General features: G+C 52.1%; 1 protein-coding gene across 1 annotated transcript; it reads left to right on the forward strand.

Moving 5' to 3' along the window:
• Nucleotides 1–2897: 2897 nt before the first annotated feature.
• Spock2 (SPARC (osteonectin), cwcv and kazal like domains proteoglycan 2) lies at nucleotides 2898–27603 on the forward strand. Its single transcript, XM_021174768.2, has 11 exons — nucleotides 2898–3360; nucleotides 17394–17402; nucleotides 17640–17685; nucleotides 17846–17960; nucleotides 19764–19878; nucleotides 21657–21771; nucleotides 22092–22208; nucleotides 22788–23006; nucleotides 25568–25630; nucleotides 26986–27123; nucleotides 27238–27603. Exons 1-11 carry the CDS (start codon nucleotides 3172–3174, stop codon nucleotides 27381–27383), a joined length of 1272 nt encoding a protein of 423 aa, XP_021030427.1. The 5' UTR covers nucleotides 2898–3171; the 3' UTR covers nucleotides 27384–27603.

The following is a 27603-nucleotide window of genomic DNA, read 5'->3' on the forward strand; positions in this document are numbered from 1 at the left end:
AACGAGATCTGGTGCCCTCTTCTGGAGTGTCTGAAGACAGCTACAGTGTACTTACATATAATAAATAAATAAATCTTTAAAAAAAAAAAAAAAAAAAAAAAAAAGAAAAAAATCCAAGAGTCCAGTAGTTCAGTTGACAAGGCAGGATGTCTCGGCTGGTCTTCAGTACACACCAGAATCCCAAAGAAGTCAGCTCTAAAGCCAGTGATGGAATGGACTTGCCAGTGAGAGCAAGGACAAGCAGGCAAAGGTCAAAAGCTTCCTCCTTCTCGGTCCTTTAGATAGACGGCCCTGAGGGTGTGGGCCAGATTAAAGGTGTGTCTTCCCACCTCAAAAGATCCAGATAAGAAGTCGTTCTTGTCACTTAAATGATTTAATTACAAAAAGGAAAAAAAATCATTTATAGCTGTATCCAGCCGCTGGGGTTTTGGTTAGTTCCAAATGTAGTCAAGTGACAACCAAGAACAAACATCACAGATGAGCGTGCATTGGTTTCTAGATACGCTTGGTATGAACAATTTTGAAGTATCTTTGTGCAATTATCTTTTCGAACTTACATCTAGAAATGAGAATGATGGGAAACAGATTGGGTATTTTTATTAGAAAATGAAGGCTCTCCATTTTGTATTGATAAATATTAAATGCAACAGAAAATGTAAAAGACATACAGATACACACGATTTAACAAATAAGTTCAGCAGTATGTCATATTTGGGGCCCATGGTATAGAAAGGCTGACCTGCCAATAATTCTCTAGAAGAAAAGCCTTTTTTTCTTTATAAACCAGGTTCTGAGTTATTTTGCATAATTCTTAGTCTCGCCATTTTTGGATTCTTCCTCCTAACTAGTTTCTCCCTCAACTCTAGCCAAATGTCTCTGGTTGTGGTGTTACAGAAAGCAGGTCCCCTCGGATGAGCTGCCCCTGTGTGGAAAATGTTCCGACCTACATGGGAAGGCAGCTGCAGTTCCTGAACGGCATTGGGTTGCTTTCCACACTCTTGTTAAGCCGCTCTGGTAACCAGACCCTTTGTGCATCGAAACTGTCTGCTAAGTGCTGTGGAGACATTGTGGATAGCTTTGACTAGGATTGAGGGGGCCTGTCTAGGATTAAGGGGGCCTGTGGCTCTCCTACCTGGATGGAGGCCTGGGTTGGATGTCCCAGGAAGCACCTGAGAGCTGGAGATAGGAAGATAAATCGAAAGGTCACCCTCAAGCTACATATCAAGTTGGAGACCCTGTCTGAACTAAAAAGACTGGGTCTAAGAAGATGGGGGAGGCCTGGAGAGATGGCTCAGTGGTTAAGAGGACAGGCTGCTCTTCCAGAGGTCCTGAGTTCAAATCCCAGCAACCACATGGTGGCTCACAACCATCTGTAATGGGATCAGATGCCCTCTTCTGGTGTGTCTGAAGACAGCGACAGTGTACACTCATAATGCAATAAATCATAAAAAGAAAAAGATGTGGGAAAGATGATGAAGATGGATTATCACCTCTCCAGCCCAAGGGACAAACTGTTTTGCTTTTGAAATGCCTGGGATAATTCTGCTCAAGTTTCATAGCCATTGCATGCTATGTATGTGTGGCGTTAGAATGCCACTCTATATGGAAGCTGGGATCCTCAGTCCCCTCCAGTCCCTATGAGAAGGACTCCACTGTGAAGCTCCTTGGTACCCGCCTGGAGGGCTCTGCATCCTTTGTGAGATGCAGATGTCAGTATCTGGAGCTTGCAGCAGCACCACAGGAAATCCGAGAAAAGCCAAGGGAAACTATTGTTTTGTGTTTTCCCAGGGGTCCCCACCCAGCCCAGGCCACTGGGCTCAGGAGGCATGCCAGGCCCTGGATGACTGTTACCCTCACAACCTGTGTTTTTTCCTATTGATTAAGATCATGTTCTTTCATTGCCTTTAATTTTTATTTTATTTTATTTAACATCACAACAGCCAAGTCTTTTATAAAAACACAATCTAGGGCTTGGGGGCCAAAAGTTTAATACGGTTTGCCCTTTTCGTACTCTTCATTTTATTTGTAATGTAAATCTCAGTTGTGTTCTGATCCTGGGTCTGTGCCTAGCTGCCAGCCTTCCCAGCTGGTAAGGCAGCACAGGTCTATAGGCAATGACAAGGGTCACAGTTTTAATAACCTGAACAACCTCCATCAGAACCTGCCTCCTCCTGCCTTGTCTCCTTCCCCAGTGCATCATCAAACTCAACATGAAGTCAAAGTCACAAGCAAATGGCTGGGCCCATTTAGATTTGCAGACTCAAGGCAGATGATATGGCTAGACACGCATGTGTCTTTTAGGGTTGCCCTAGGAAAAGCTAACAAAAGGGTGACAGCCCCTAAACATCTGCTTGCGGAAGAGAAGGACATCTGCCCATGTTTCACCAGCCATTCAGGGTTCGGGCCATGCGTTGAAAAGAGCGGTGGGCCAGGGGGAGCAATAGTTCAGAGGCAGCCAGTTGTTAGACCGCCTTTGTCTTAAGGAAGCCACCCATTACCGAAGCGCCATAACTCGCAGGGAGCCAGCTGTCAGAGCGGTGGCACAGGCCACTGGGGGGGGGGGGGGAGGAGGCAAAGGGAGAAGAAACTGTCTGTGGCCAGATTCCCTTTTAGACACCTGAGCCCAACTGGCTTGGTAATCCGAGAGTTTTCATCCTCTTTCCAGCCCTATGAAAGACCCCGGAGCCCTTCTTTGCTGTCCACCCTTGGATAGACAGCAGGGACATCTCAGGGTTCTGCTTCCCTGGCTTGCAACTCCTTGAGAGCTGGACTGACTTGCGCAGCCCTGCGCTGCGGCTTGGCTGGCTTGGCTGCTCTGATCCAGCGCTCTGCTTTGAAATCTACCCCCTCCTTTTTTTTTTTTTTTTTTTTAAAACCAGGTATGATGATGTCAAACGTGATGCTGATGCTACAGTTACAGACACAGCCCCCGCTGGCGCAGCCTCTCTGATTCTCTCTCCCTCTCCGCGTCCAGCGCTGGGCTTTTTCAGACAAGTGCATCTGCTAACCAGGTCACATTTCAGCCACGACCCACCCTCCGTCAGTCACTGGAGTCAGACAGCAGGAGGAGGGCTGAGGAGGACCGCAGCGCTTCGCCACTGGCGCGGTGGAGGGAAGGACATCAAATCCTGCTGAAGTCCAGACCCCCTCCAGGTCCAAGCCCAGACCACGATGCGCGCTCCAGGCTCCGGGCGGCTGGCTCTGCCGCTGCTGCTCCTCGCCGTGGTCGCCTTGGCTGAAGGCGACGCCAAGGGGCTCAAGGAGGGCGAGACCCCCGGCAATTTCATGGAGGACGAGCAATGGCTGTCGTCCATCTCGCAGTACAGCGGCAAGATTAAGCACTGGAACCGCTTCCGAGACGTGAGCGGCGGGGCGCGAAGGGCCGGGCCGGGCGCGGGTTGTGGGTGGGGAGGCCGGGAGCAGAGACCCCGCGCGCTGGGAGCCACCGCCGCGTGTCGGAGCCCGAGCCTCTCGGGCCTGCCAGGCTAACTACGCCAAGAGTAAACAACACCGAGAGTCCCAGCCCCGAGCCCCTCCGGTGTTCCGGTGGCCACCAGCTTTGGGACCTTCAGTCCCGCAGCCTCCCGGAGTGTCCTAGACGAGAACACGCTCTAGGGGCGCACCCTCGCGACGGGGTCTGCCCTGTGGCGTGGCGCGGAGCAGGGGTGCGGGATGTGGGGACCCGGGCCCTGGCTGCTGCTGGGCCCCGCCTGTCCCCCCACCCCCACCTCCTTGCCATCGGTTCCCGGGCTAGGCCCCTGCCGGGTGAATGCTGCAGACTGCACGCACTGCTCTTGGCAGAGGGAGCGGATCTGGGTGGGGCCGGCAGGAAAGGTAGCGGCCGCAAGGGTGTCCTCCGACCCCTCCTTGGGCTTCGGAAGAAGGGGACAGAAGGCTCAAGGACTGAGTGGTGGCCAGGGCTTTGAGTTTGGGGAAGGATTCCCCCAACCTCCTGAGAGATGGTGGAAGGCGTGTCCATAATGGGGCGCGCGGGGGGGTGCACAGTGAAAATGCCCCAGGCGCTCTCCTCTCTCTCAGGGTGGTCGCCATAGCCAGGCCAGGTAGGCAGGTTTTCCTGGACCAAGCTCGGCGGTGGAGAAAGGGGACCCCATCCTTGGTACGGTGGGCATGAGAAGCAGAAGCGAGAGCCCCCAGGAGCTGGTTTGGGGTCCCTGGCAGAAGCCCGCCGCAAGCCGACTTAACCTTGGGCAAAGCTTTGCGGGTGGGGGCGGGGAGGAGGCTGCGGACCGGCCGGCCTCGCAGCTCTGTTTACCCGCACCTGTAGATCAGGGAGGGAATAGGAGGCGCGTTCCCTCCCGCAGGGCAGCCACGGCCGCCTCGCAGATGGTGGCGTGGGCAGGGGTGAGGAAGGGAGGGCGTGGCTGCGCCCTGGGCACCTCAGAAAGCGATGGGGTGGGGGTGAGGCCCTGAGATGTAGAGCGCCCCTCGATCTGGCGCTAGCTGACGCCCTGACCTCGCTCGGAAAGCCTCCTCTACGTTGGGTTCTTATTCCTCATTCCCCAGACTCTCTTGATTTTGACCCACCTAGTATAAGCTACACCATGACTGTTCTTCATAAACTTCGAGCATCCACAAGTTTTTTTTTTTTTAGATGTTTTTCTATTCAACAGTTTCATTCTGTTTCAGAATAAAGAGAGAGCTTGTTTTAATATCGCAAGGTGCACAGCTGATAAGGCAGCTGCTGGTTGTTACCCAGAGAGAGGGAAGAGATACACAGTCAGTGACCCAGGGGGCTGGGGAAACGCGTGAACGCATACTGTTAAGAGCACGAAGAAATGGTATTTACTGTTTTTCCACCTAGAAACCGGCTGGGGGTATCTGCTTAGGTATCATTTTGTAAACATACATAAGGCACCCAGACACACCATGGGAAGAGGAAGAGGTTCGGATGTTTTTGCTTTCCAAGTCAACGAGACATAATTTCATTAGTAAGGGGAAGGAGCAACCCCAGGCATCCAGGCCCGGGACCACCTAGTGGGCCCTTGTTCTCCGTCTTTGCCCTACCAAAGGCCTTCCTCCAGCACCTGCAGGCCCAGCCCAGATTAGCGCAGTCTCCTGCCGCTGTCCGCAGTCCAGCAATGAGGGGGCAGCAGCAAGCTGATCCTCCGGAAGGAATCCATGTGTCACCGGTCCGGACCTCCCTCTGACTCCCTGACTGGCTGCTTGAGCTGCCTGGGACTAGTGAAGGTCAGAGGGGGAAAGTACCGCTTCATCAGAACAGTGAGGGTTTCAAAATCAAAGGTTCTTCTCCTCTTCATCCACCCAGGCTTCCAGCAGCCAGCACAGTGGGTGCCAATAAATGCTTGACTGGCTTGACCCCCGGCTTAGGGCTGCCCACCTGTCTCCCTGTATCCGTGCCACCACCATCCCCATCAGAAGAAAGGCACTGGCAGTGAAACCGCAGGACCAACGCCTGCAGGATTCACAGAGAACACAGTGGCAGAGATAGGAGGATTCATGCTTTGAAAACTCGGATTTTCTCTAAAGCCCAGTTTTAGGGGAGCCCTGGCTGCAGGAGGCTGGCAGAGAAATGTGACAGGGCAGGCAAGACAGGAGGGCTCGGCCTCAGGGAATCTGTTGGCAGCTTCTCCTCAGAGGCAGAAAGGAGGCTGCTAGCTCAGAGCCACCACCTTGCATAACTATAGCCATGCCACAGTGAGTGAGAACAGTGCCTCGTGGAGTTGTGTGGCACACAGACTGTGCCTAGGGACCCTGTCTGTGCTGCATATGCTTCCGGCCCCACCTAAGAGCCGGGGGGCGGGGCAGCCAGGCGGTGGTGGCACACGCTTTTAATCCCAGCACTTGGTAGGCAGAGGCAGGTGGATTTCTGAGTTCGAGGCCAGTCTGGTCTACAAAGTGATTTCCAGGACAGCCAGGGCTATACTGAGAGACCCTGTCTTGAAAAACCAAAAAAAAAAAAAAAAAAAAAAAAAAAAAAAAAAAAAAAAAAAAAAAAGAGCTGGGGGGCTTCCAGTCAGACGCTATAGCACAGATCTCTGTATCCATCCCTGTTGGGTCGGCTCTTCTGAAGAATACGAAAACATTAGCTCTTGAGAGAGAAAAAGGAACAATTTTTGAGGAGTCCCTAAGGGACTGCCAGGTTGAGTTTGACTCTGGCTCATAAGTGATCACAGATGGTGTAGGGCCACCTGTCTGGCTGGGTGAGAGAGGGACAAGCAAGAGGGTGAGCGGTGCTCAGGGAACAGGATCCAGGGCATCAGAGACATGGAGGAGGGGCTGTGTCATCGAACAGTGGACAGATGAACAGGGAAGATGCAGGAGTTGGGAGAGGCTTCATGGTGTTGCTGAGACTGGCTCGGTGGGTGAGAAGGGCCTTCCACTTGGCATTCTCTCTGTGAGCACCAGGATTATCAGAGGCAGGCTTTGCTAGCAGAGTAATCCTTCCCTCCAGTGGGCACCGGGATCTCACATCCTGGGCCTGTAGGTCTTTTCTAACGCCCGCCACTCTTCTCCCAGGGAGGGGCGGATTCACGATGGAGTAGTTAGGTTGTGGCCCAAGGCTGGCTCTCAAGTTCTCTGCCCCGGGCAGTCTTAGGCTTTTTTTATGAGCCCTGCTCTTCAGTGTTGTCATATCTGAATTCACTCCTGCAGAGCTGGGTCAAACTTGTGCATGAGTCTTGGAACGCAGCTTGTAGGGCCTCATGGTTATGGGCACTTGAGAAGGGAAAGCCATTACACCTCATCTCTAGGGTCGGCTCCAAAGAGCTTGGCTGGGAAGGACTGACTGTTCTCTCGCTCTTCTTGGCTCTTCTCTGCTTTGCACTCCACTTCCATTAAATTTTAATTATATTTGTGAGTGGTGAGCATAGTGTTTGGCACCCTGAGGCACGCTGCTAATTCATGTTGAACCGGTGATGGCAGTGAGCCTTCCCAGCATGCATTGCCTCCTGCGCCACTCCACAACCGGGGAGACAGTTGTCCCTTGATCGTCTATCCTTGTATGGTCAAAGACACAGGGACACCCAGAGGTTTGAGGGATCCACAGCTAGGAAGATTGGCAGGGCTGGGATGTCACTGTTGTTTTGTTCCTCTGAGACAAGCTCACGGACCTCAGGCGAGGGCTTACAAGCACGCATTACTGAGCCCGGTTTCTCCAGCACTGAGAATTGAACTCAGGCTTCAGTGCACACCAGGCAAGCATCCTACCCACTGAGCCCCAGAACTTGGATTTGGATCCAGGTCAATGTAATCCGGCTTTGTGTTCAGGATATCTGACAGTTCCTCATCTCTACTGAATCAGGGAGGAAGGGTCAACTGTAACGAACCAAGTGTCCCCTGGCTAGTGTCCTATCAGCTTCCAAGGCTGTCTCAGGAAGGGGCAGCATCTCCTTGGAGGGATGACAAAGACCCAGTGTCTTCAGCAGCCTGCCAGCAGCCTTGTCCTAGCCTAGTAATATCCAAAGAGGGACAGGGAGTGGAGAGTTCTAGGACAGCTTGACCTGGGCTCAGGTTCTTCCCACAGGATTTTAAGCAGGGCACATCAGCCCTTTGAGCCTGAGCTTCAGACTGTGAGACTGACATGAGTGTGCACTAAGGAAGTTTATCCCAGGAAGGAGGGCACCCCCGAAGGCCACCATCGACTTGATTAGTTCCCTCATCTGCTACCGATCTGGGTGTGTGTATCTCAGGCTTCATGGTGATCCTGGAAGCTGCAGGTCGGGGTTTCCATCTGCTGACCGTATGCAAGTCCCATGTCTTGGTGCCTGCCCATAGGCCAGTAACATGGAAAAGCAGCAAAAGGGTTCCCTCCTGCTCCCAACCTCTAAACCAGCACGTAGGGACAATCTGTGCATATGTTGAAAGGAGGTGTGGGTTTGTGAGAACCCCAAAGTGGGTCAGAAGGGATTCTATAATTTGGGTTGGGAGCAAGCCAGGTCCTTTACAGCCTCCTCCTCCACCCTGGTTTCTGACTTTTCTTCCATCAGAGGGTTGGCATCTCCAGAACAGGGCAGTATGGTGATGGATGTACATCCTGGGCTCAGCCGGATGTTCATCCTGGGAAGAGAGGGATGGAAGGGGCCCACTGATTGATGGGGATGCAGGATGCTTCTCTTGTCTCCCAGCCATTCTTAGAAGACAGCCAGCCCATGGCACCTCATGGCACCTCAGTCTTCATGGGGTCAGAGCTGTCTGAGGAACTGGAGAGGTTAGGCTTGCCTCAGGTCCCAGGGGCCCAGGCAAAGTGCTTTGACTCTCTTCCTATTGGGAAGGCGGAGCCTCCATCTTCTCACCGGCTCAAGGCACTGACTAATGACAGGAATCCCTGAACTCTGAGCATGCTGTGACCCCGGGAAAGGAGCATACCTCACCTCGCCCCCTTCCCCAGTGGGATGCAAAGTCTTTGGGTTCAAGCAAAGGTTTCCTTTTCCTCCTGAGGAAGGGTCTCTGACTGAGCAGTAGGTTTGTGGGGGGCACACTATCCCTCTCCATTATTTTTCTCTTTGTAGCCCTGGCTGTCCAGGAGCTCACTAGGTAGACCAGGCTAGCCTTGAACTCACAGCCTCTGCTTCCCGAGCACTAGCATTAAAGGTGCCTAGCCCCCCTCCCACTGTCTCTTCTTCTTTCTCTTTCTCTTTCTCTTTCTCTTTCTCTTTCTCTTTCTCTTTCTCTTTCTCTCTTTCTCTTCCTCTTCCTCTTTCCCTTTTCATTTCCTTTTTCCCTTTTCTTCCTTTCTCCTCCTTTCTTTCCTTTCTCCTCCTTTCTCCTTTCCTTTTCCTTTTTTCCTTTTCCCTTTTCCTTTTCCTTTTTTCCTTTTCCCCTTTCCCTTTTCTCCTTTCCCTTTCCCTTCTTTTGAGGCAGGGTTTTGCTACGAAGCACTAGGTTAGCCTCGAACTCACAGAGACCACCTGCCTCTGACTCCAAAGTGCTGGGCTTACTAGGCACCATGCGTGTGCCTGGGACTGGAGTTACAGCCAGCCATGAGCCCTCATGTAGGTGTGGGACATGGACCCTAGGTCCTCTGGGAGAGCAGCCAGTGCCCTCTCTCCTGACCCTTTTGCGTCTCTCTTATGTGGATTCTGACTTCATCATATGTGTCTGTCCTAATGACATCTAAACCCAGTCACTTCCTAAGGCTGCCACCACCTAATGCCACCTCACGGTGGGGTTTGGGGCTTCTGTATGTGAGTTTAGTGAGGGGTGGAACCCAGACATACAGCCTGTAATATAGTCTCTCCCCTTCTCTCCCAGGGCCCCTGTGAGTCTCATTAGGGCTGTGGATAGGGAAGACCTAGATACTGAGTTTAGTTACTTTGTTTTTTTGAATATCATATTGTTCAAGGTTGGATCCAAACTCTTCGAAGCTGACCTTGAACTGATCCTCCTAACCTAACCCCCTGAGTGATGGGATTGTTGTGAGTGCTCTTAGGATGCAGAGTTTGAATAGTGTTGTCCTCCAGGTTCTGGGGTGGGCTGGTCTCTGATAGTCCCCCCTTGAGTATCATCAGCATTCTGTTGCAGGGCCAGCCCCTTTCCTCACTGCTCCTTGGCTGCAGGCTCATTTGGCACTTGTGGGTGCTGCCTCCAGGGGCTCGGATCTCAAGGGCCCTTCTGCTGAAGCAGTTAATGTGTTTGTCACTTTTCTCCCGTGATCTGTGATCATCAGCCTCTCGGGGCAGGATCTGGAAACAGATCACCTCTTGTTGCCCCTGCCCCCAGGACTGTTTGGAGTGTTGTAGGTGCTCCACAGAAATGCTCACACAGTGGAAAGCGACAGTGGGGATGGGTCCCACCCCTTCCCACAATCCTCTAAGCCCCACTCCTACTTGCCAGATATGGCACCATGGGTTTGGGCCACAAAGATGAGGTGAGGAAAGGGCTCTGAACTGGGCTAATTATTCAGGAGTGTCTGTTCCTCTTTAAAAGTGTTGGGAACATAAGGAAAAGGGGTCCCAAGCCGCTTTTATCCTCCAGGCCCCTGGGCCTGTGTATCTACGCTTGGCTGAAGACAGCTGACCACCTCTCCTGCTGCCTGGCTCTAATGTACTTGTCTGGGACATGGTGGAGAGGCTGGAATTATTCATCCCACCCCCATTCCGTTCTCACTTCTTCATTTGAAAAATCCAAGAGAGCAGAACTGCAGGTCCTCACCAGTTCTTAGTCCCCATATCTTACCTATGAAGAAAGGGGTGGGGGTGGCCCAGATCCTGTGAGAATCACAGGAGGTCATGCTCTGGTCTGGTCCGGCCTTGGCAGGGCGTTGGCACGGGCATACCTGAGCCCAGGCCAGACTCCTGGCATGCAGGGAGCAATGAGAAGCACATTTTTACCCTTGGAGGAAATATTCCTGAGAGGGAAAAAGAGGTGGGAGGCAGCGCATCTCCTAGGTGCCTGTCTCCATCTGTTTGCCCAGGTCTTACACAGTGGACACAGCCCTGTGAGAGAGAAGCAGGTGTTTTGATGCCCTGCCCCACCAGCCCTCTCTTTTGCTGAGGCAGAGGCTGTACCAGGCAGCCTTACCTCTCCCCTCTAAAACCCTTTCTATGGCTGTGGTTGTTTCTTGGGGACGACAGGAGAAGGTACCCTATAACCCCATCCCACCCCTAATTTTGAGCCTTCCCCAGGGGTGAGGAACATTCCTGCACCCATTACGTGTGTTCTGGAATGAGGTGAAATGACTCTCAGATACCAGGCTTCTTGAAGCTTAGGTGAGGCCTGGCCCGCTTACATTTTTAAAGATTTTTTTTTTAAAGCTGGGCAGTGTTGGTGCATGCCATTAATTCCAGCACTCAAGAAGCATAGGAAGTGGGGCTAGAGAGATGGCTCAGCAGTTAAGAGCACTGACTGCTCTTCCAAAGGAATGAGTTCAATTCCCAGCAACCACATGGTGGCTCAAAACCATCTGTAATGAGATCTGATGCCTATCTTCTGGATGTCTGAAGACAGCTATGGTGTACTATATACATAAAATAAATAATTAATCCTTTAAAAAGAAAGAAAGAAAGAAAGAAAGAAAGAAAGAAAGGAAGGAAAGAAGAAGAGGAGGAGGAGGAAGAGGAGGAGGAGAAGAAGAGGAGGAGGAGGAGGAGGAGGAGGAAAAAGCAGATCTCTGTGATTTCGAGGCCAGCTTGGTCGACAGAGGAAGTTCGAGGACAGCCAGGGCTACACAGAGAAAGCCAGTCTTGAAAAACCAAAACTTCAGTCTTGAAAAACCAAAACTTAAGAGATTCTTGATCTATTAAGAAAATGTGGGGGGGGGACAGAAAGTGGGGGGGAAATGCCCTAAGAAAATTACAGAGTCTCATGATGAACCCATGCGAATGAGCTGTGACAGTCAGTCTCCTAATGGAGAGACAGTGGGGAAGTCAGGATCTGTGACCACTGAAACCACCCTGTGCCCATGCTGTCAGCTGCCTGGGTTTTATGGTCCTTGTTAAGTCCCACCTTCCCAGTGTCCCTCCATCTTGGCTCTGAGCATTGCAGAGAGACCTGTCTTAACAAATAAGAAAGCAGGGTCTGTCCAGGGCAGGTGACTCTTGCCTGGCATCCAGTGGTAAGGCCAAGCAGGAACCCAGTACGCTGACTCCACACTGGGCATCGGGGTGAGAGGTCGCTTCCCTCTGCACACTGCTGCAGAGAGAGGGTGGGCCAGTGATTCTCCGCTGGGTTCCCTGTCCCCTCCTCCTCTGTCCCCAACCAGCGGAAACGATTGGGTTAACTCAAGCTGTGAAGTGAGCTGGCGATTTGGGTGCTAATTAAAACGACAGGAAGTAAACAGCCTCCAAAATACCCAGCATGCGCCCCCTAAACCCACTAGGCCTGCGCACTTCATCTTTTTCCCCCCCAGCTTGGCGCAGTGGGCCTGTCTCCATGGCAACTGAGCCGAGCTGCAGAGATCAAAGCAGGAGATGGGTTAGCTCCAAACCTGCAGAACCGGGGCGGGTGAGGGATTTCTGGAAAGAGCCTGGAGAAAGGAGCCCCCCAGAAATCTCCCCCTCCCTTCCGATACTAGTCCCCTTACCCCCCCCCCCCTGAAGCATGTTGGCACGGCAGGAGAAACTACCATGGCCTGGGGGTTGGACTTCCTGGTTTCACTTGACCTAGGTCTTTATCAGTTAACATTTATGGTGTGCTAGTTTGGGAGCCACTGTTCTGCCATGCAGTTGCTGTGAGGTCCTCTATAAGTCACGTAACATCCCTGAGCTTCAGCTGAGAGACAGTTAATATAGCAACAGTTAAGTTTCTCTTAGGGCTTCTGTGAAGAGTAAGTAAACAAGGCAGGAGTAGAAAGAGCTTAGCGCTTAGCGCTTCCCCAGCGGTACTTGCTGTGAAGACGTAGCTGTTGTTACTAGCGTTATTACTGGGTGCTGGGCAGGGAAGTTGAACTTTATATGGTGTCTTAAGGAATTGGATGTGTAAATAAGGCAGAGGGAAGCATAAACCTTACATGGCTGGATGTCACCAGAGCAACACTAGACTCTCCAAGGTAGGCTAAGCAGGCGAGGGCGGGGTTGGAAAGGAGCTGGGTTGTGACAGACAACTGAGGTCTGGGGTCAGACGTGGACACATGTGCAGAGCGGAGAGGGCAGCTGTGCAAAGCCATGGCCTACTGAGAGACCCCTGGGTGGACAGTGGACGCAGTGGCCAGACATAGATGAAAAGATGAACCTTCTTCTGGAGGTGTTGGGGAACCAGGGAAGGGTTTCTAAATGTAACATTTATAGTGATCCCCACCTTTCCTATAAAAGCAATCAATAGGTGTTCATTGTAGAAAATTTTGAAGATGGGGGAAGGGAGGAAAAAAAGATGCTAAATGCTCTCTGCATCCCTGCCCTGCAGAGGAAACATCTTGTTAACGCTCTGATAGAAATAATTTCTCTCTTAGTCTGTCTGTCTGTCTGTCTGTGAGTTCAAGCTGCTCTGGTAGTAAATAGGACACATGTTTAAGAAGCCACTCATCACCTACCCTGGGGAGGGTGAATGCAAAGCCAAGACAGGGCTCTACAGGGGTTTCAGCTCAACTGTCTTGAGGTGGGGACTGGAGAGGGTGGTTGGGGAGGTAGGAAAGGAAGGAAGGTCATGGAGAGGGCAGTGTGGCATTCTAATGTATGTGAAGCTCCCTCAGAGGGAGGCATGATGGCTCCATTGCTCCTCTTTTGTCTCCATGGCTCTGGTAAAGAAATCAGACATATGTAGAACACCAGAAGATGCACAGGTGTGTGTGTGTGTGTGTGTGTGTGTGTGTGTGTGTGGCAGGGAACCATGGAGGTGAGCTCTAGCCTACTGGCCTCACTATAGCTGTCCAGAGCTTGACCGGAACCAACACATGTGAGCCCAGCGGTCCCTAATTGTACTTGGGCATTGGGAGACTTACACAGTTTCTCCCTCTTATGACCCTGGGCCTATGTGGCCCAGGGGAAGGATCCTAGCTGTTGTTGTATGAGAGGCCTTTGAAGGACAGTCTCCTGGCCTGCAGCCTTCCCCCACTGTGGCTCTCTTCACACCCAGGGAATGGCAGTGCCAGGCCTGGCTCTTATCTTCTGCCCAGTTGTTCTCTCTCCCTCCACCTCTAAAAATGAATTTTCTCACTTTTAATGGTGTTACTGCAAAGAACTTGGAGAGAATTTATTTCCTATTTATTCCTTTCAAGAGACAGGGTCTCCTGTGTTCCAGGGTGGCATTGAGCTCACTAGCTGGAGAGAACCTGGGACTTTGGCTCCTCCTGCTTCTACCTTTGGAATGCTGGGGTTATAAGAGAACTACCACACATAGTGTCTGTGTTCCTGGGGCTGGAATTTGGGGCTTCCTGCATGCAGGTGAGCACTCTACCTCCTGACCTCTAACCCCTGCCTGGGACAATGCATTCATGCATTCCAGAAGTTTTCCTCACTTGTCTGTTTTGTGAGCCTTCCCTGAACTAGCCAGGGAAGATGGGCGTGACCTTCTCTCAGTCTAGAACTCTGGGTACCCACTCATCTACCCTCTGCTTTGGCTCCTGCTCCAGAGAACGAGAGAAAGCACCCCCCCAGTCCCGTTAGGTGCAGATGAATCATAGCACAACTATAGGGCATCCTCTTTCCCGACAAGACCCAGGTACCCTTGTCTGATTATTTCTCACAGCTGCTAATAAGGCCACTTGGGTGCCATAAATAGACATACTGCAGGAAGGATGTATTTCCCAGTCAACCACAGTCCCCTTCATCAGCTTGAAGATGGTACTGGCTCCCGGCTGACCTCAGCATTTCCCCCTTTCTACCCCAAAATGACTGTTCCCATGATGCCTGAAAGATGGCCTGTCACCACTCCCTGTGACCCCTCTGGGGAGCCATTAGTCTCACATTCCCACGGGACTCTGCTTCCCAGCAATGACCCCTCTTTCCCCAGCTTCCAGAGGTACTTCACCTTTCATCTTTTGCCCCCGACCCCCCCCCCCCGTTTTCCTCACCCGAATCTGAGTCTCTTATTGATATAACAGCATCAGTGTGGAGCATGTTCCTTTGAGGGAAGCCAAGCGAGAGGTGACTGAGCTTCAGAGGCCAGGAATGTGCCTGAGGCCCTAACAAGGGGACTACTCTGGGACCCTGGGACGCTGGGTAGCTGCAGGGCCTCCTGTTCTCACCCTCTGACTGACTGCTTCCAGCCTCCCAGAGGGAGGGGCTGAGTTGCGAGGGATTATGAACCAGGCATCCCTCCAGACCCTCGCCAACAGTGCAGTGGGGTCACAGGGCTTAGCTGGATTCTCAAATGGTACTCCTCTTCAGAAAGATCTCCTCTGTCTCCTAAGGCAGCAGCACGAAGACACCCCCTCTGGGGTGTGTGTGGATGGATTCTTAAAAGCCCTCCCCACCATCACTTGAGTTCCTAATCAGACATTCTCGGCCTAAGCTTTAAGGAGCCACTTTGTACTGAGTTCCAAGGACTCTACAGTGGGTTGTGATTGAAGTCTGTGAGTGGACTCCAAAGCCCTCGGCAGGTGCTTCAGAGTGGCAGGGTCATAGAGAATTCTAGATCACCTCGGGTCCGGCCCACTCCACTGTTTTAGCAGGTGGCTGTAGAGGGCCCAGATCTTGATGGTCAAAGACGGCTGCTCCCCAAACACCAGACAATCACAAGATCCTCTCTGTCCTTGAAATGGGGTCAATACGGAGCCTTGAATTGGCTAGCCTCCTGCCTCAGTTCCTGACTGCTGGAATTGTAGGCGTGCAACCCCATGCTTTTACAACCGTACCACCCCCTCTTCCCGGGGGGGGGGGGATAGGAGCATCAGGAGACAGTCCCTGAAAAAGGCTGGTACCTACTTCTGCACCAGTCTGGTCATCTTAGCTGGCCTCAGCTATTTGGTCATTCTCAGCCTATTTCCCATCTTCAGGAAAGGAAGCTCTGGGAGGAGGAGCCCTGCACCGAGATGCTGTTGAAGAAGGGGCTAGGACTGAGCTGTCATCCTTTGCCTGCTCCCACAAAAGGCCACGTGGGGGTGGGGGTGGTGTGGGGAGTGGCACTCATCTTATGGCTTCCAGAGCAAGCCCTGAGCATTTGGGCCCTGTTGACCTTTCTCCTGCCTGATCCTGAGCCCAAGGCCTGGGAGACACTTGGCTCCTTGGGCATCCTGTGGTGTCCAGGGTGAGGAGAGCCAAGGGTTAGGGGGAAAGGCCAGATGGGAGAGACAGAGAGGCAGGCAGAGGCATGGGAAGAGCCATGCTGTCCGTCCGTCCATCCGTCTGTCCTTCCCTCCCTCCTTCCTTCCCTCCCTCCCTCCCAGGGAGCCTGTTCCTCTCTGGCCCCTCCCTCCTCTCCCACCCATCTCTGAATACCTTCCCTATCTATGGAAGAGGCAGGAAGGCTGCACGGAGCAAGTGTGAAACCTGGAGGCTGCTCACAGAAATGGGGTCTGCTGCTTCATTTCTGGATGCAAACCATCTGGCACTGGCGGATGGCCTTAGGTGGCCCCATGTGCATGTGCTCCACATCTGTATGCTTATGTGCATATCCATAGAATCGAGGAGGATGAATGTGCACACTTGGGTGCATGCACAACACACACACACATACACATTATGTGCTCTCATAGGGGTACATGTATACACCTAGGTAGGCATAAATGAATGGCCCAGTTTTACTTTGACCATTGCCTGCCTGGCTCTGCCCTTTAGCTTTCATACTCACTACCCTGTTACCTGTAAGTTTCCAGAAGTGGTTTCCAAAGCCCTCATGGGCATCTCTTCACTGCTTGCCCTTGTTGTCTAATAGCAGAGCCCCATGCCCTCTTCTCCTGGGCATAACAGCTAAATGCCAGGTCTATACCACCCCCACTCCTGCACCTCTCTGACTGGGATATGGCAAAGACTAGGATGGGTTTGGTTGCAGGTAGCCATATGTAGTCTCTCCTCAGTGTCCCGTGCAGAGAAAGCTGGTGGTTGGTTCTCGGGAATTGTTATCCTCCAGAGTCCAGAAGCTGCTCCTATCTGCCTGGCAAGGTTTCCTCCAGACACCCTGGAAGCTGCCTGATGGCCTTCAACAACCATCCCCACCTCAAAGGGCAGAGGGAGGAGGCAAAGAGCATTGGAGTGTCTGTGCAAGGGAGGAGGGGCTGTGGGAAGCTTTTCTTCTTCCGGTCAGGCTTGGGGTGCATGGGCCAAGCGATGAAACAGAGTGGGAAGGTCTCCGGGGGCCTCGGGTCCCAGAGATCCCGTGAGGTAGTGGGAAGAGAGGGCTGCCCAGGGCACTAGAGACCTGCTTCAGTGAAGGTGGGATCTGAGTCACATAATGGCACATCTCTGACTGTTTTGGTTTCTTCTGCCGGTGACAGGCTGGCTCATGTGACCTGGAAGGACCTTTCAGGTTCCCTGGACCATGATAATCAGGAAAGCCATCACCATAGTCACTACACCCTCCCCAGTGGGCACCACCATCTGAGCTCTGTCGGAAGGAAGGAACACTGAGTAGAAACCAGCTTCCCTACAACTCTTCCTCACACCTCCCTCACAGGGTGGGCAGGTGACGGCAGGGTGCTTGCCAAAGAAGAGGCTGCAGCAGGAGGAGAACTGGGTGCTGTTTCCCAGATACCTGGGCAGAGGCACAAGAAATAGCATTTCCAGGCAGTGCAGCTCCCTCAGACATCTGCCTTGGCAGTAGGGCCAGGGCTGGGCTGGGGTTTGTTGTCCTTTCAAAACCGTGGGACTCACCTTCCAGCCTCCAGAGTGCTGTTTTTGTGTGTGTGTGCAGAAGACACGGGATTACCAGCCTCCAATTGGTGTTGCTTGGGGGGGGGGGGGTGTCCTCTAGACTTATTACAATCAGAGTGGACCAGGGATGTCCCAGGCATATGGTCTGAGAGTGGGCCTCACAGCCAAGTCTGTCTTTCTTCTTCTCTCCTCTGCTTGTTTCCTGTGGATTCCATGGCGTTCTGTCTTCAGGAGGTAGAAGTGAGTACGACCCAGGCCTCTTCCCTGGCCAGCCACCAGTGTGGGGTGGGAAGTCCTGTGTGGGAGATACTGGAGAGGGTTCTAGGGTATCGAATGTGGGGAGGTTATGTAGGTGGGCTGCTGTAGTTGCCATGTGGAAACGGTGGTCCAGGCGTCTCCCATCCTTTCTCTTCAGTTGAGCCTGAGATGTAACTGGGGCCCTTCCTTCCTTTCTCCCATCCCTATGTCCGTTCCTAGGATGATTACATCAAGAGCTGGGAAGACAATCAGCAAGGAGATGAAGGTAGCTTGTCCCTCTGGGGTATGTGGGGGAGGAGACTGAGCCCCACGGGGACAGAAGAGCAATGACTCTGCTCTGGGGCTCTAAGAACAGCAGTCTGCAGTTGGGGTGGGGATCCTGGGCTCTCCTCCATGTTCAGTACCCTGACCTCGTGTCCCCACAGCTCTGGACACCACCAAGGACCCCTGCCAGAAGGTGAAGTGCAGTCGCCACAAGGTGTGTGTCGCTCAAGGCTACCAGCGCGCCATGTGCATCAGCCGCAAGAAGTTGGAGCACAGGTGAGTGACAGCCAGGAGCTCCAGAAGGGGCTGTCTTACTCAGAAGGTGGGGCTCCACAACCCTGTCCTTACATATTAGGCATCTACTGTTTCAAAGAACATCGCTCACAATTTAGTGGCTCAGAACAAGAACATCTGATCGCATTGTTTCTGAGCAGTGGTTCGCAACCTTCCTAACACTGTGACCCTTTAATACAGTTCCTTGTGCTGCCGTGACCCCCCAATCATAAAATTATTTTTCATTGCTACTTCATAACTGTGATTTTGCTAGTTATGAATCATAATGTAAATATCTGTGCTTCCTGATGGTCTTAGGTGACCTCTATGAAAGTCATTCGACCCAGAAGGGGTCGCGACCCACAAGTTGAGAACCACAGTTTTCAGAGTGTCAGGACACCCAGTGTTAGTTCTATTGGTTTGGTTGGGTGTGGCTTGGGGGTCTGTGGTAAGAGAGGATGATTCAGACAATTGCCTCTCGATGGTTGCCAGCAAGCAGGGGGCAACTTGGGCAAGAAGGCATGACCCCTGAGAGAAGATGGAAGAACCTGGAGGGAACTGATTCCCACCTTGAGAGGATTTTTTTTTGTGTGGGGGAGGGGGAATGTCTGAGGATAAAGGAGATGGTATTTGTGAAAGTGCAAACTTTAGGGTTCCATGGAAATGCAGGAAGCACTGGTGTTGGGGGTCTTTCCTTTCCCACTTGTCTTCTGGCTGTTGGTTGGAGGTGTGAGTTCCTAGTCATTGGAGAGAACCAGAGGGAGGTTTGGGTGTCCTTGGCTTTACCTCGTGGCAACTGGCTTTCTATAGATGAGTAGAAACTGGGATAAAGGAAGGGAGGGTGGGAGGGAGAGATGGAGGGAGGGAAAAAGAGAGACAGAGTCAGAGACAGAGACAGAAGCAGAAACAAATATAGAAGCAGAGACAGAGAGACCAAGACAGACTGAAACAGAGACAGAGATAGAAGCAGAGACAGAGACAGAAACAGAAACAGAGACAGCGCATGCCACATCTTACCAAACACACTCAGGACCTAGGGAGTTGCAGCTCCTCTCTGACCTGGGTGTCCTGTGTGTCTAAGACAAACAGGTTAGATCAGGTGATCTGAAGCCCCTGTTCTGACATGCAGGGATTTCATGAAATATTGAAGACTGTAGTTTCTAAGGCCTGTGGAAGAGGAGGAAGAGGAGGAGGAGGAAGAGGAGGAAGAGGCATTGAGGGGCATTTGGGGGTGTTATACCAACACTTCCATTTTGCAAATATTAATGAATACCTCTATTGAAAAACAACAGTGGGCTAAAGAGGTGGCTCAGCGGTTAAGAGCACTGACTGCTCTTCTGGAGGTCCTGAGTTCAAATCCCACCAACCACATGGTGGCTCACAACCATCTGTAATGAGATCTGATGCCCTCTTCTGGAGTGTCTGAAGACAGCTACAGTGTATTTACATATAATAAATAAATAAATAAATCTTTGGGCCAGAGAGAGCAGAGCCAGAGCAAGCGGGGCTGGAGTGAGAATAACTGAATGAGCCAGATGTGGCCCGTGACCTCTGCTTTGGTTGATCCCTCTTGCAATCAGACCTGGCTTTCTCCCTGGGAAAGGCCAAGTGAGGGTCCATGTTCAGCCCAGTTGGCCCATTTTTAGGAGCTGGGTTAAATGGAGGGAAGGGTGACTGGAGAGGACAGGAGTGAGGGTCTACTGTAGGCCACTGGACTGGACTCTCGTCAGGCAATGTCTTCAGGACATTCTGCTAGAAATCTCGTTTTTGCTCCCATCCCCATATCTCCCCCATCCATCTCCACAGGATCAAGCAGCCTTCTCTGAAACTCCACGGAGGCAAAGACTCTGTCTGCAAGCCCTGTCATATGGCCCAGCTCGCTTCAGTCTGTGGCTCCGACGGCCATACCTACAGCTCTGTGGTGAGGAGCCTTGGCCCCGTGTGGGGTGGAGGTGGGGTGTAACCCAATGCCACGGGGAACAAGGGGACCACTGGCTGGCCTCCCACCCCCAGGAGTCCTACAGTTGATACAGGACTCTCTCCGTGTGTTCAACACAGCCCTTCAGTCCTGGCCAGGGTGAGCTGACCTTAGGCAGGCAGAGGACAGGGAAGAGACATGAAGAGATGTTTGGGCGGGTAATGCGAGTGGAGAAGCCAGGGAAAGGCTTAGAGCCTTGGATGGAAGGAGGGGAGCTCATGTGGTCAGTTGCTAGGGAGGACTTCCACACTGAGGTCTTGTGGCTCACCAGCCAGCAGGGGGCGATGTGGGCAGGACACAGCCCCCATTGGAAGAGGTAGGGAAGAAGCCTTGGGAGGGAACAGACTTCTACCTTGTGGGATTTTGAGAGGAAGAATGGGATGACATCTGTGAAAGCATTTTGCAAAGTTAAGAGTTCTAGGGGAGCACAGGGGATGGCTAGTAATGTTTCTAGAAGTAAGACACTAAGGTGCTTAGCTAGGGTTGAGTTAGGAGACCCTGGGGGGTTATGTTTTTTGTTTTCTTCTTTTTATATTTTCCTATGATGGTGGTGTGTGTGTGTGTGTTCATGTTTGCATGAGTGTGTACATGTTTGCATGTGTGCACATGCATGTGTGTGTAAATGTTTGCATGTGTGAGTGAGTGCATACATGTTTGCATGCATGTGTGTGTGTGTGCATGTGTTGGGAAGAAGAGGGGGAGAAAAAAGTGGGGTGCAGATGATGAGGAGGGAGGAAAGCTGTGTCCCGCAGGAGAGGACAAGGCATCTCATGCGCAGGAAACTGCCAGGAAAGATCCAGAAGCTCAGGCTTCCACCTTAAGCTCAGGGCGGGCCCTGGCCAGGCCTGGCTGTGGGCGTGGCTGTGGGCCTCCGGTGGCCTTGACGCATAGTGGGTTGGCCTGACGTCATTTGTATTTTTTTTTTTTTTTTTTTTTTGAGACAGGGTTTCTCTGTGTAGCCCTGGCTGTCCTGGAACTCACTTTGTAGACCAGGTTGGCCTCAAACTTAGAAATCTGCCTGCCTCTGCCTTCCAAGTGCTGGGATTAAAGGCGTGTGCCACCACTGCCCGGCCGTCATTTGTATTTTAATGTTAGTTTGGGCCTTAAAATTGGTTGTTCTAGAGAAGAGAGATTCTGTATATAGATGTCAGTTAAGTGATCTTATCTCTAATTAACTGTGATTGAAAAGGAAAGATGTTAATAGTCGATAGTTGGGCAGAAGAGACATAGGTAGAGGTGAGGTTTTGTGGGCTTAGGTCAGAGAGGTCCCCTAGGAGGAGAAGGAGAAAGAATCCGCCATGGGGTAGAAAAAGAATACTGTGCAGCAGAGGAGAGAGGAAGGAGTCATGGGTTAAAAGTCAGAGAGTGTGGCCCTAAGGGCTGCCCAATTGGAACATAGTAAATAATAACTCGGGGTGGTCGATAAGAAAGTAGATTCTAACAACATAGAGGGTAGGCAGCTGCCCAGGGCTTGCGCTGCTTAAGACTTATTATAAATTTAAACACCGTGAATGTGTGGTTTTTTTTTATCCGAGAACTCAATGATCAAGGCGGGTTAGACGTCCCGGGCTGGGGTTTTAATATTCACTATTACATTGATGTTCTCTAGCAAGCACAAAACCCCATGGCCCTTCCTTCCAGACGGATAGAAATTCTCAGGGCCCCTGGCTGCAGGACCCATAGTTGAGCCCCCACCCCCTAGCCTGAGCTCTCTCCCACAGTGTAAGCTGGAGCAGCAGGCATGCCTAAGCAGCAAGCAGCTGGCGGTGAGATGTGAGGGCCCCTGTCCCTGTCCCACAGAGCAGTCTACTGCATCTACCACCGACAGCAAGTCAGGTAAGAGAGTGTATGACCAAAGCTAGACGCAAAGGTGTTGGGCCCAGCCCGGAGGGGGGCGGGGGAATGTCCTTCCGGTCTGTAGGATACTATGCAGAGTGGGAAGCGACTGTTGGCTATAATAGGAACATGTGTAGTTTGGGGTCTTGGTAACAGAACAGGCAGCCCCTCCATAAAAAGACTGGCTGGACTCTGAGTGGGAGAGAGGGGAAGAGCAAGGGGCGGGGATAGGGGATGGGAGGAGAGGAAGCTCCTCCCACTGCCCAGCCTGCTGCTTCGCCCCGCCCAGCCTCAAACATCTGCTCTCTTCCGAATTGCAGAGACCTGCACAGGGCAGGACCTGGCTGACCTGGGGGATAGGCTCCGTGACTGGTTCCAGCTCCTTCGTGAGAACTCCAAGCAGAACGGCTCAGCCAGCAGTGCAGCTAGCCCCGCAGGTGGCATGGGGGACCGATACTCTGCCTGGGGTGGGGTGGGATGGGGAAGACAGGAAGGCGCCCAACAGAAGGTGTCAAGGGGCCAGCCCACTCTGTCCCCTCCTTCCTTGACCAATTCCATGCCTATGATGTGAACCCTCAAAGGGCTTCACCTTGAAGTAGAGTGATCGGTTGGCTCTAGTCATGATATGATGTGGGCGCCAGAGCTTAGTCCCTCCAGGAGGTAGCCAAGGAAACGAAGAAATACTGCTTTCTGGGCTGGAGGATATAGCCAGGGAGAGCACTGCCAAGCATACTTAGAGCCCCGGGTCTGATTCCCAGTACCCAAGAAACATCTTCAGAAAGGCTTGTAAAATAGGCTTCAAGTGGTTCAGGAACAGTTTAGTGGGGGAGGTGGGGGGGTGGGGGGGTGGGGGGGAGGGTAGAGGCAAAGGCCTTTGGCTTTAATTCCATACCCTGAAGTTAAGTTTTAGGCTAACCTGACTCTGAACAGAAGTCTTGGGCTGAGAAATACATAGAAAGATGGATGGGCAGACGGACAGACAGCAGAGCCTACCTGAATTCCGGTCTCCTCTCCAGGGTTGGACAAGAGCCTGGGGGCCAGTTGCAAGGACTCCATCGGTTGGATGTTCTCTAAACTGGACACTAGTGGAGACCTCTTCCTGGACCAGACAGAACTGGCTGCCATCAACCTGGACAAATACGAAGTCTGTATCCGCCCCTTCTTCAACTCCTGTGATACCTACAAAGATGGCCGCGTCTCTACTGCTGAGTGGTGCTTCTGTTTCTGGAGGGAGAGTGAGTACCCGCCTGGGGCTCCCTGGCACCCGCTTACTCCCTGCAGCACCCAGAGTTGGGGGGGGCATCCTCCACCCCGCCTCTCTCTGGGAGTCACAGTGCTTGTCTCTCGCTCACAGGCTTAGGCTCAGAGCCTCCCCAGCCCATCTCTTTGCTGTATCCATCTGGGCTTCTCTTACCCATTAGAACTCAGCCAGGGTAGCCATCATTTAGCTCTCTCCCTGGGCAGGCTCCCAGGTGGAGTGGATTTTGTGGGTCCCGAAGCTTGTGTGCTTTTGGATACCTTTAAATAAAAAAATTAAATAAAAAAACAATGTGGGGACTAGCAAGCTGCTTCCGTGGGTAAAGCATTTGCCCAGACAACCGAGTTTCAGCCCCCAAACTACATAAAAGTGGACAGAGGGAGCTCTCTCCACAAAGTCCTCTGACCCTCACATGTACAACACGCTATGCACATGCCTGACCTCACAAATACATAAACACACACACATGTACACAAGACATACATGATAAACACATATACATACAACTATGTAGGCCATGTTTTTTGGGGGGGCTTGGAGAATCTGAGACAGGGTGGTGCAGGGGAGGGCCTTGGAACTGAGGACACATTAGTTTTTCAATGGCTCTCCTTCTAATGGACACATCTTCTTCACCCCAAACAACTGAGTATGTAACTTATCATTAGCCCACACATGAAGACCTGTTTGTTTGTTTGTTTGTTTGTTTGTTTGTTTGTTTTGGAGTCAGGATTTCATACAGCCCAGGATGTCCTGGGATACTCACCATGTAGCTGAAACTAGGATTACAGGCATGCACCAATCACACCCAAATTAAAAAAAAAATTTATTTATTTTATGTATGTTAGTATACTTTCACTGTCTTCAAAAATACAAGAAGAGGGCATCGGATCCCATTACAGATGGTTGTGAGCCACCATGTGGTTGCTGGGAATTGAACTCAGGACCTCTGGGAAAATAATCAGTGCTCTTAACTGCTGAGCCATCTCACCAGCTCCCACCCCAGTTTTACTTTTATTGTGTCTTTTTCATCTTGTGGAGACAGGGTAGCATGTAGACCAAGGTGGCTTGGAACCCACACTGTATCCCAGGTTGGCCTTGGACATGTGGTCTTGTTTGTCCCCAAGTGTTGGGATTATAGGATGCACCACCATGCCTGCTGCTTGGCACCCGTTACCTGTGTGTGCTTAGATCCAGAGCTGGCTCTGTGCTTAGAAATCACCTCAGCCAAGGGGCAAATAATGGGGAGACTGGGGTCTCTAGGGAGCTGCCTGGCCAGCAGCTGGGGGAAGCCCAGGTCCTCTGCTGACCGTTGCCTGGTCAAAGTGACAAGGGTCTGCAGCCAAAGGCCAAGGCTTGGCTAGGACTCCATCCTGTGCTGATTAGGACTCCCAAATAAGTGACCACATCTTTGTGAGTTCACTTTCTGCGAGATAACGTTTCTAACTCAGAGGCTGCATGAGCGCAAAGTGAGGAAATCTGGACGCACAGCACTATGGGAGTCACGTCTCCCTCAGTGATGCTGCGGTCCAAGAGCCTTTCTGCCTTCAGTGTGCTGACCGGCCTAGCTGCTGCCTGGGCCGCCTCAGCATGTCCATTCCCCAGGCTGCTGATGTCCATCCCCACGTCCGCAAATGCAGAAGGTTTGAGCTGCCCTGTTTTACTATCAGGCAGACCTCTGTTTTGGAAGGCCATGGCTTCCCCAAGGTCCCAGACAGTAGAGACGAACCACCAGTTACGTTCAGACCCAGGGGTTAAATCTAACATCTTCTAGTCTGTTCTACGGTTTCTCAGCCTGTGGTGTCTGCCTGTCCCTACTGCCTCTTTTGAATTTTTGTTGTTTTTGTGTGGGTTTGTTTGTTTGTTTTGGTTTTTGAGACAAGGACTCACTCTCTGACTGTGGATTTCCTGGAACAACAAATTCCTCCTCCTCTTCCTCTTCCTCCTCCTTCCTCTTCTTCCTCTTCTTCTTTTTTGTTTTTTTGAGACAGGGTTTCTCTGAATAGCCCTGGCTGTCCTGGAACACACTCTGTAGACCAGGCTGGCCTCGAACTCAGAAATCCTCCTGCCTCTGCCTCCTAAGTGCTGGGATTAAAGGCATGTGCCACCACTGCCCAGCTTCCTGTAACTTTCTGCAGAGACCAGGCTAGCCTTAAACTCACAGCTATCCACCTGTCTCTGCCTCCAGAATGCAGTGGTTAAAGGTAGTCACCACCATGCCCAGCTTTCTTTTGAACTTTTTAGCTCATCCTATGAGAGCCAACATGCCCAGAGAACTCTGGGGTTCTTGGGATCCTCAGCTTGTTTGAAGTGGTGATAGCCTCCCTTAACTGGATGCTGGGTGTCTCCATCCATCAGAGTCTTACATTGGTTTGAAGATCTTAGTAGGATTGGTGCATACTGCTGTCACTTCCCTGGTGTGGTCTGATGTGAGAGACCAGGTGTTTTATTTTGCAGAGCCCCCACAAAAGGTTCTAAGTTTGGGGGGCTCTGTGTGCTTTCGGCACCATAGGCTAACCCTAAGGCTGCTTCTCTCTACAGAGCCACCCTGCCTGGCAGAGCTGGAGCGCACACAGATCCAGGAGGCAGCCAAGAAGAAGCCAGGTAAGGAGGGGTGCAGAGGAGGGGCCCAGGGATGCTGCCCTATGCTTCCTTGAGGCCCAGAGGTTTCTACTACCTTGCTTTATGGAACACGATGAACCTAGAAGAGGCCCCTGGCCTAGGATGGCGCAGGAAACCACCTTTCTTGCTTTCATTGGCTTGATAGGCAAGAGTCTCCTCAGGTGCCCCTCAGGGAGTATGCTTAAACACTTTGGGTCATCCAGACCAGGGCTGGAGAGTCCTCTTCTTAAATTCACTGCAACAGATGTGTGTCTAAGGCTGGAATGGGACCCCCCTCCATGGGAGATGCTCATTCACAGTCTAAATGAGCACCCTGAAGAGATGAGAGACCCAGCCCAGCCTAGGTCAGAACTGACAGGCAAGGCAGACAAGGTTCATGGCTGTGTAAAGCCTTTGGACAGCCTAGCCATGGGAACACTCAGCGTGCAGAGTCGGGAAGAGAATTCCCACCTCAGACTGCTTGCTGTGTAGGGGCTCAGGGAGAATGCAGATGGGTATAAGCCTCCTGAGAGGCCAGTGGAGATCTTTCTGGGGCATTAGCCTTAGAAAGGGGAGGGGGTCTTGAGGAAGAATAAGTCAGGCACATACCTGATGATATCATGAAAAACCTTGAAGTCTCAAACAAAACAAAACAAATACCAATAGGAAAAGGCCCAGGCAGCTGGAGGGTGACATTGAGGGTATAGCAAGAGAGGTGGGCCTTGTGGCTCCTTGAGAGTCATATGCCTGGGCTCACAAGACTAGCACACTGAATGAGCACCAGCCCTCAAGCCCCCCACAGGGCTGTGCTAACTAGGCCTGCTGGTTTCCAGCCTCGGTGAGGAAGCTATTCTGTCATCCAGTCCCCCAAGCAGGCCCCTGGGCCTTAGGCTCCCCACTCTAGTGTGCCTACTGCCACCCTGGCTGTGGACCTAATGCCACCTCTGTGGCTCTTACTCCTCCCCCTGGACTACAACATCTCAGAAGATGCCTTGTGGACAGTCTGGGGACCTGAGAGAAATGAGTGAGCTCCGAGGAAGGAAGAGAAACTCCACATTCCTAGCTGGAGACAAAACCAAGAGTAGGATGGAGCTTTCTAACATGTGTGGCCAGACTGTCCTACAAAATGAAGGCCATGACACCAGCACTTGATAGCATCCTTGAAGAAGCCTGAGCATGTGACACGGAGACATTGGGGAAGGGAGCTTTGTGCTTCCAGTCAGTAGCCCTGAGTGTCTGGTTTCTTTGGGGAGGGGGGGGGTGTCAATACCAGGCTGGCCAGGTTCTCAGGCCATCTAGGCCCCTGCTCGCACACGACTCCAGAGCCCACACTCCGGGCTCTTCGCCCTAACCCTCAGGTGTCTTCATCCCGAGCTGTGATGAAGATGGCTACTACCGGAAGATGCAGTGTGACCAGAGCAGAGGCGACTGCTGGTGCGTGGACCAGCTGGGCCTGGAGCTGACCGGCACACGCATGCATGGGACCCCTGACTGTGGTAAGGAACATGCGGCTAGTTCTCAGGGTGGTGTACGTGGGACAAGACTCCAGGCTCAGAGAGTAGACACAGTGTGTGGGTTCCTTACTGGCCTTTCGTGTGCTTTCCCAACAGATGACATCGTGGGTTTCTCCGGGGACTTTGGAAGCGGCGTTGGCTGGGAGGATGAGGAAGAGAAAGAGACAGAAGAGCCAGGGGAGGAGGCCGAGGAGGAGGAGGGTGAGGCCGGTGAGGCAGATGATGGAGGCTATATCTGGTAGATGGCCCTCGATGGCCTCGGCAGGCCAGGGTGCCGATGGCCAGAAAGACAGGCCAGAAGAGACCTGGACAACAGCAGGCAACTTAGCAAATGGATCCGGAAGTCAGTGCGGAGGACCCTGGCTCCAGTGGGGGAGGACTGGGGAGTGTGGCTTGTGTGTATGTATGATGTAAGATATGTGTGTGTGTGTGTGTGTGTGTGTGTGAGAGAGAGAGAGAGAG

The sequence above is a fragment of the Mus caroli genome, chromosome 10, assembly GCF_900094665.2.
Source record: "Mus caroli chromosome 10, CAROLI_EIJ_v1.1, whole genome shotgun sequence".
NCBI classification, from domain to species: Eukaryota; Metazoa; Chordata; class Mammalia; order Rodentia; family Muridae; genus Mus; species Mus caroli.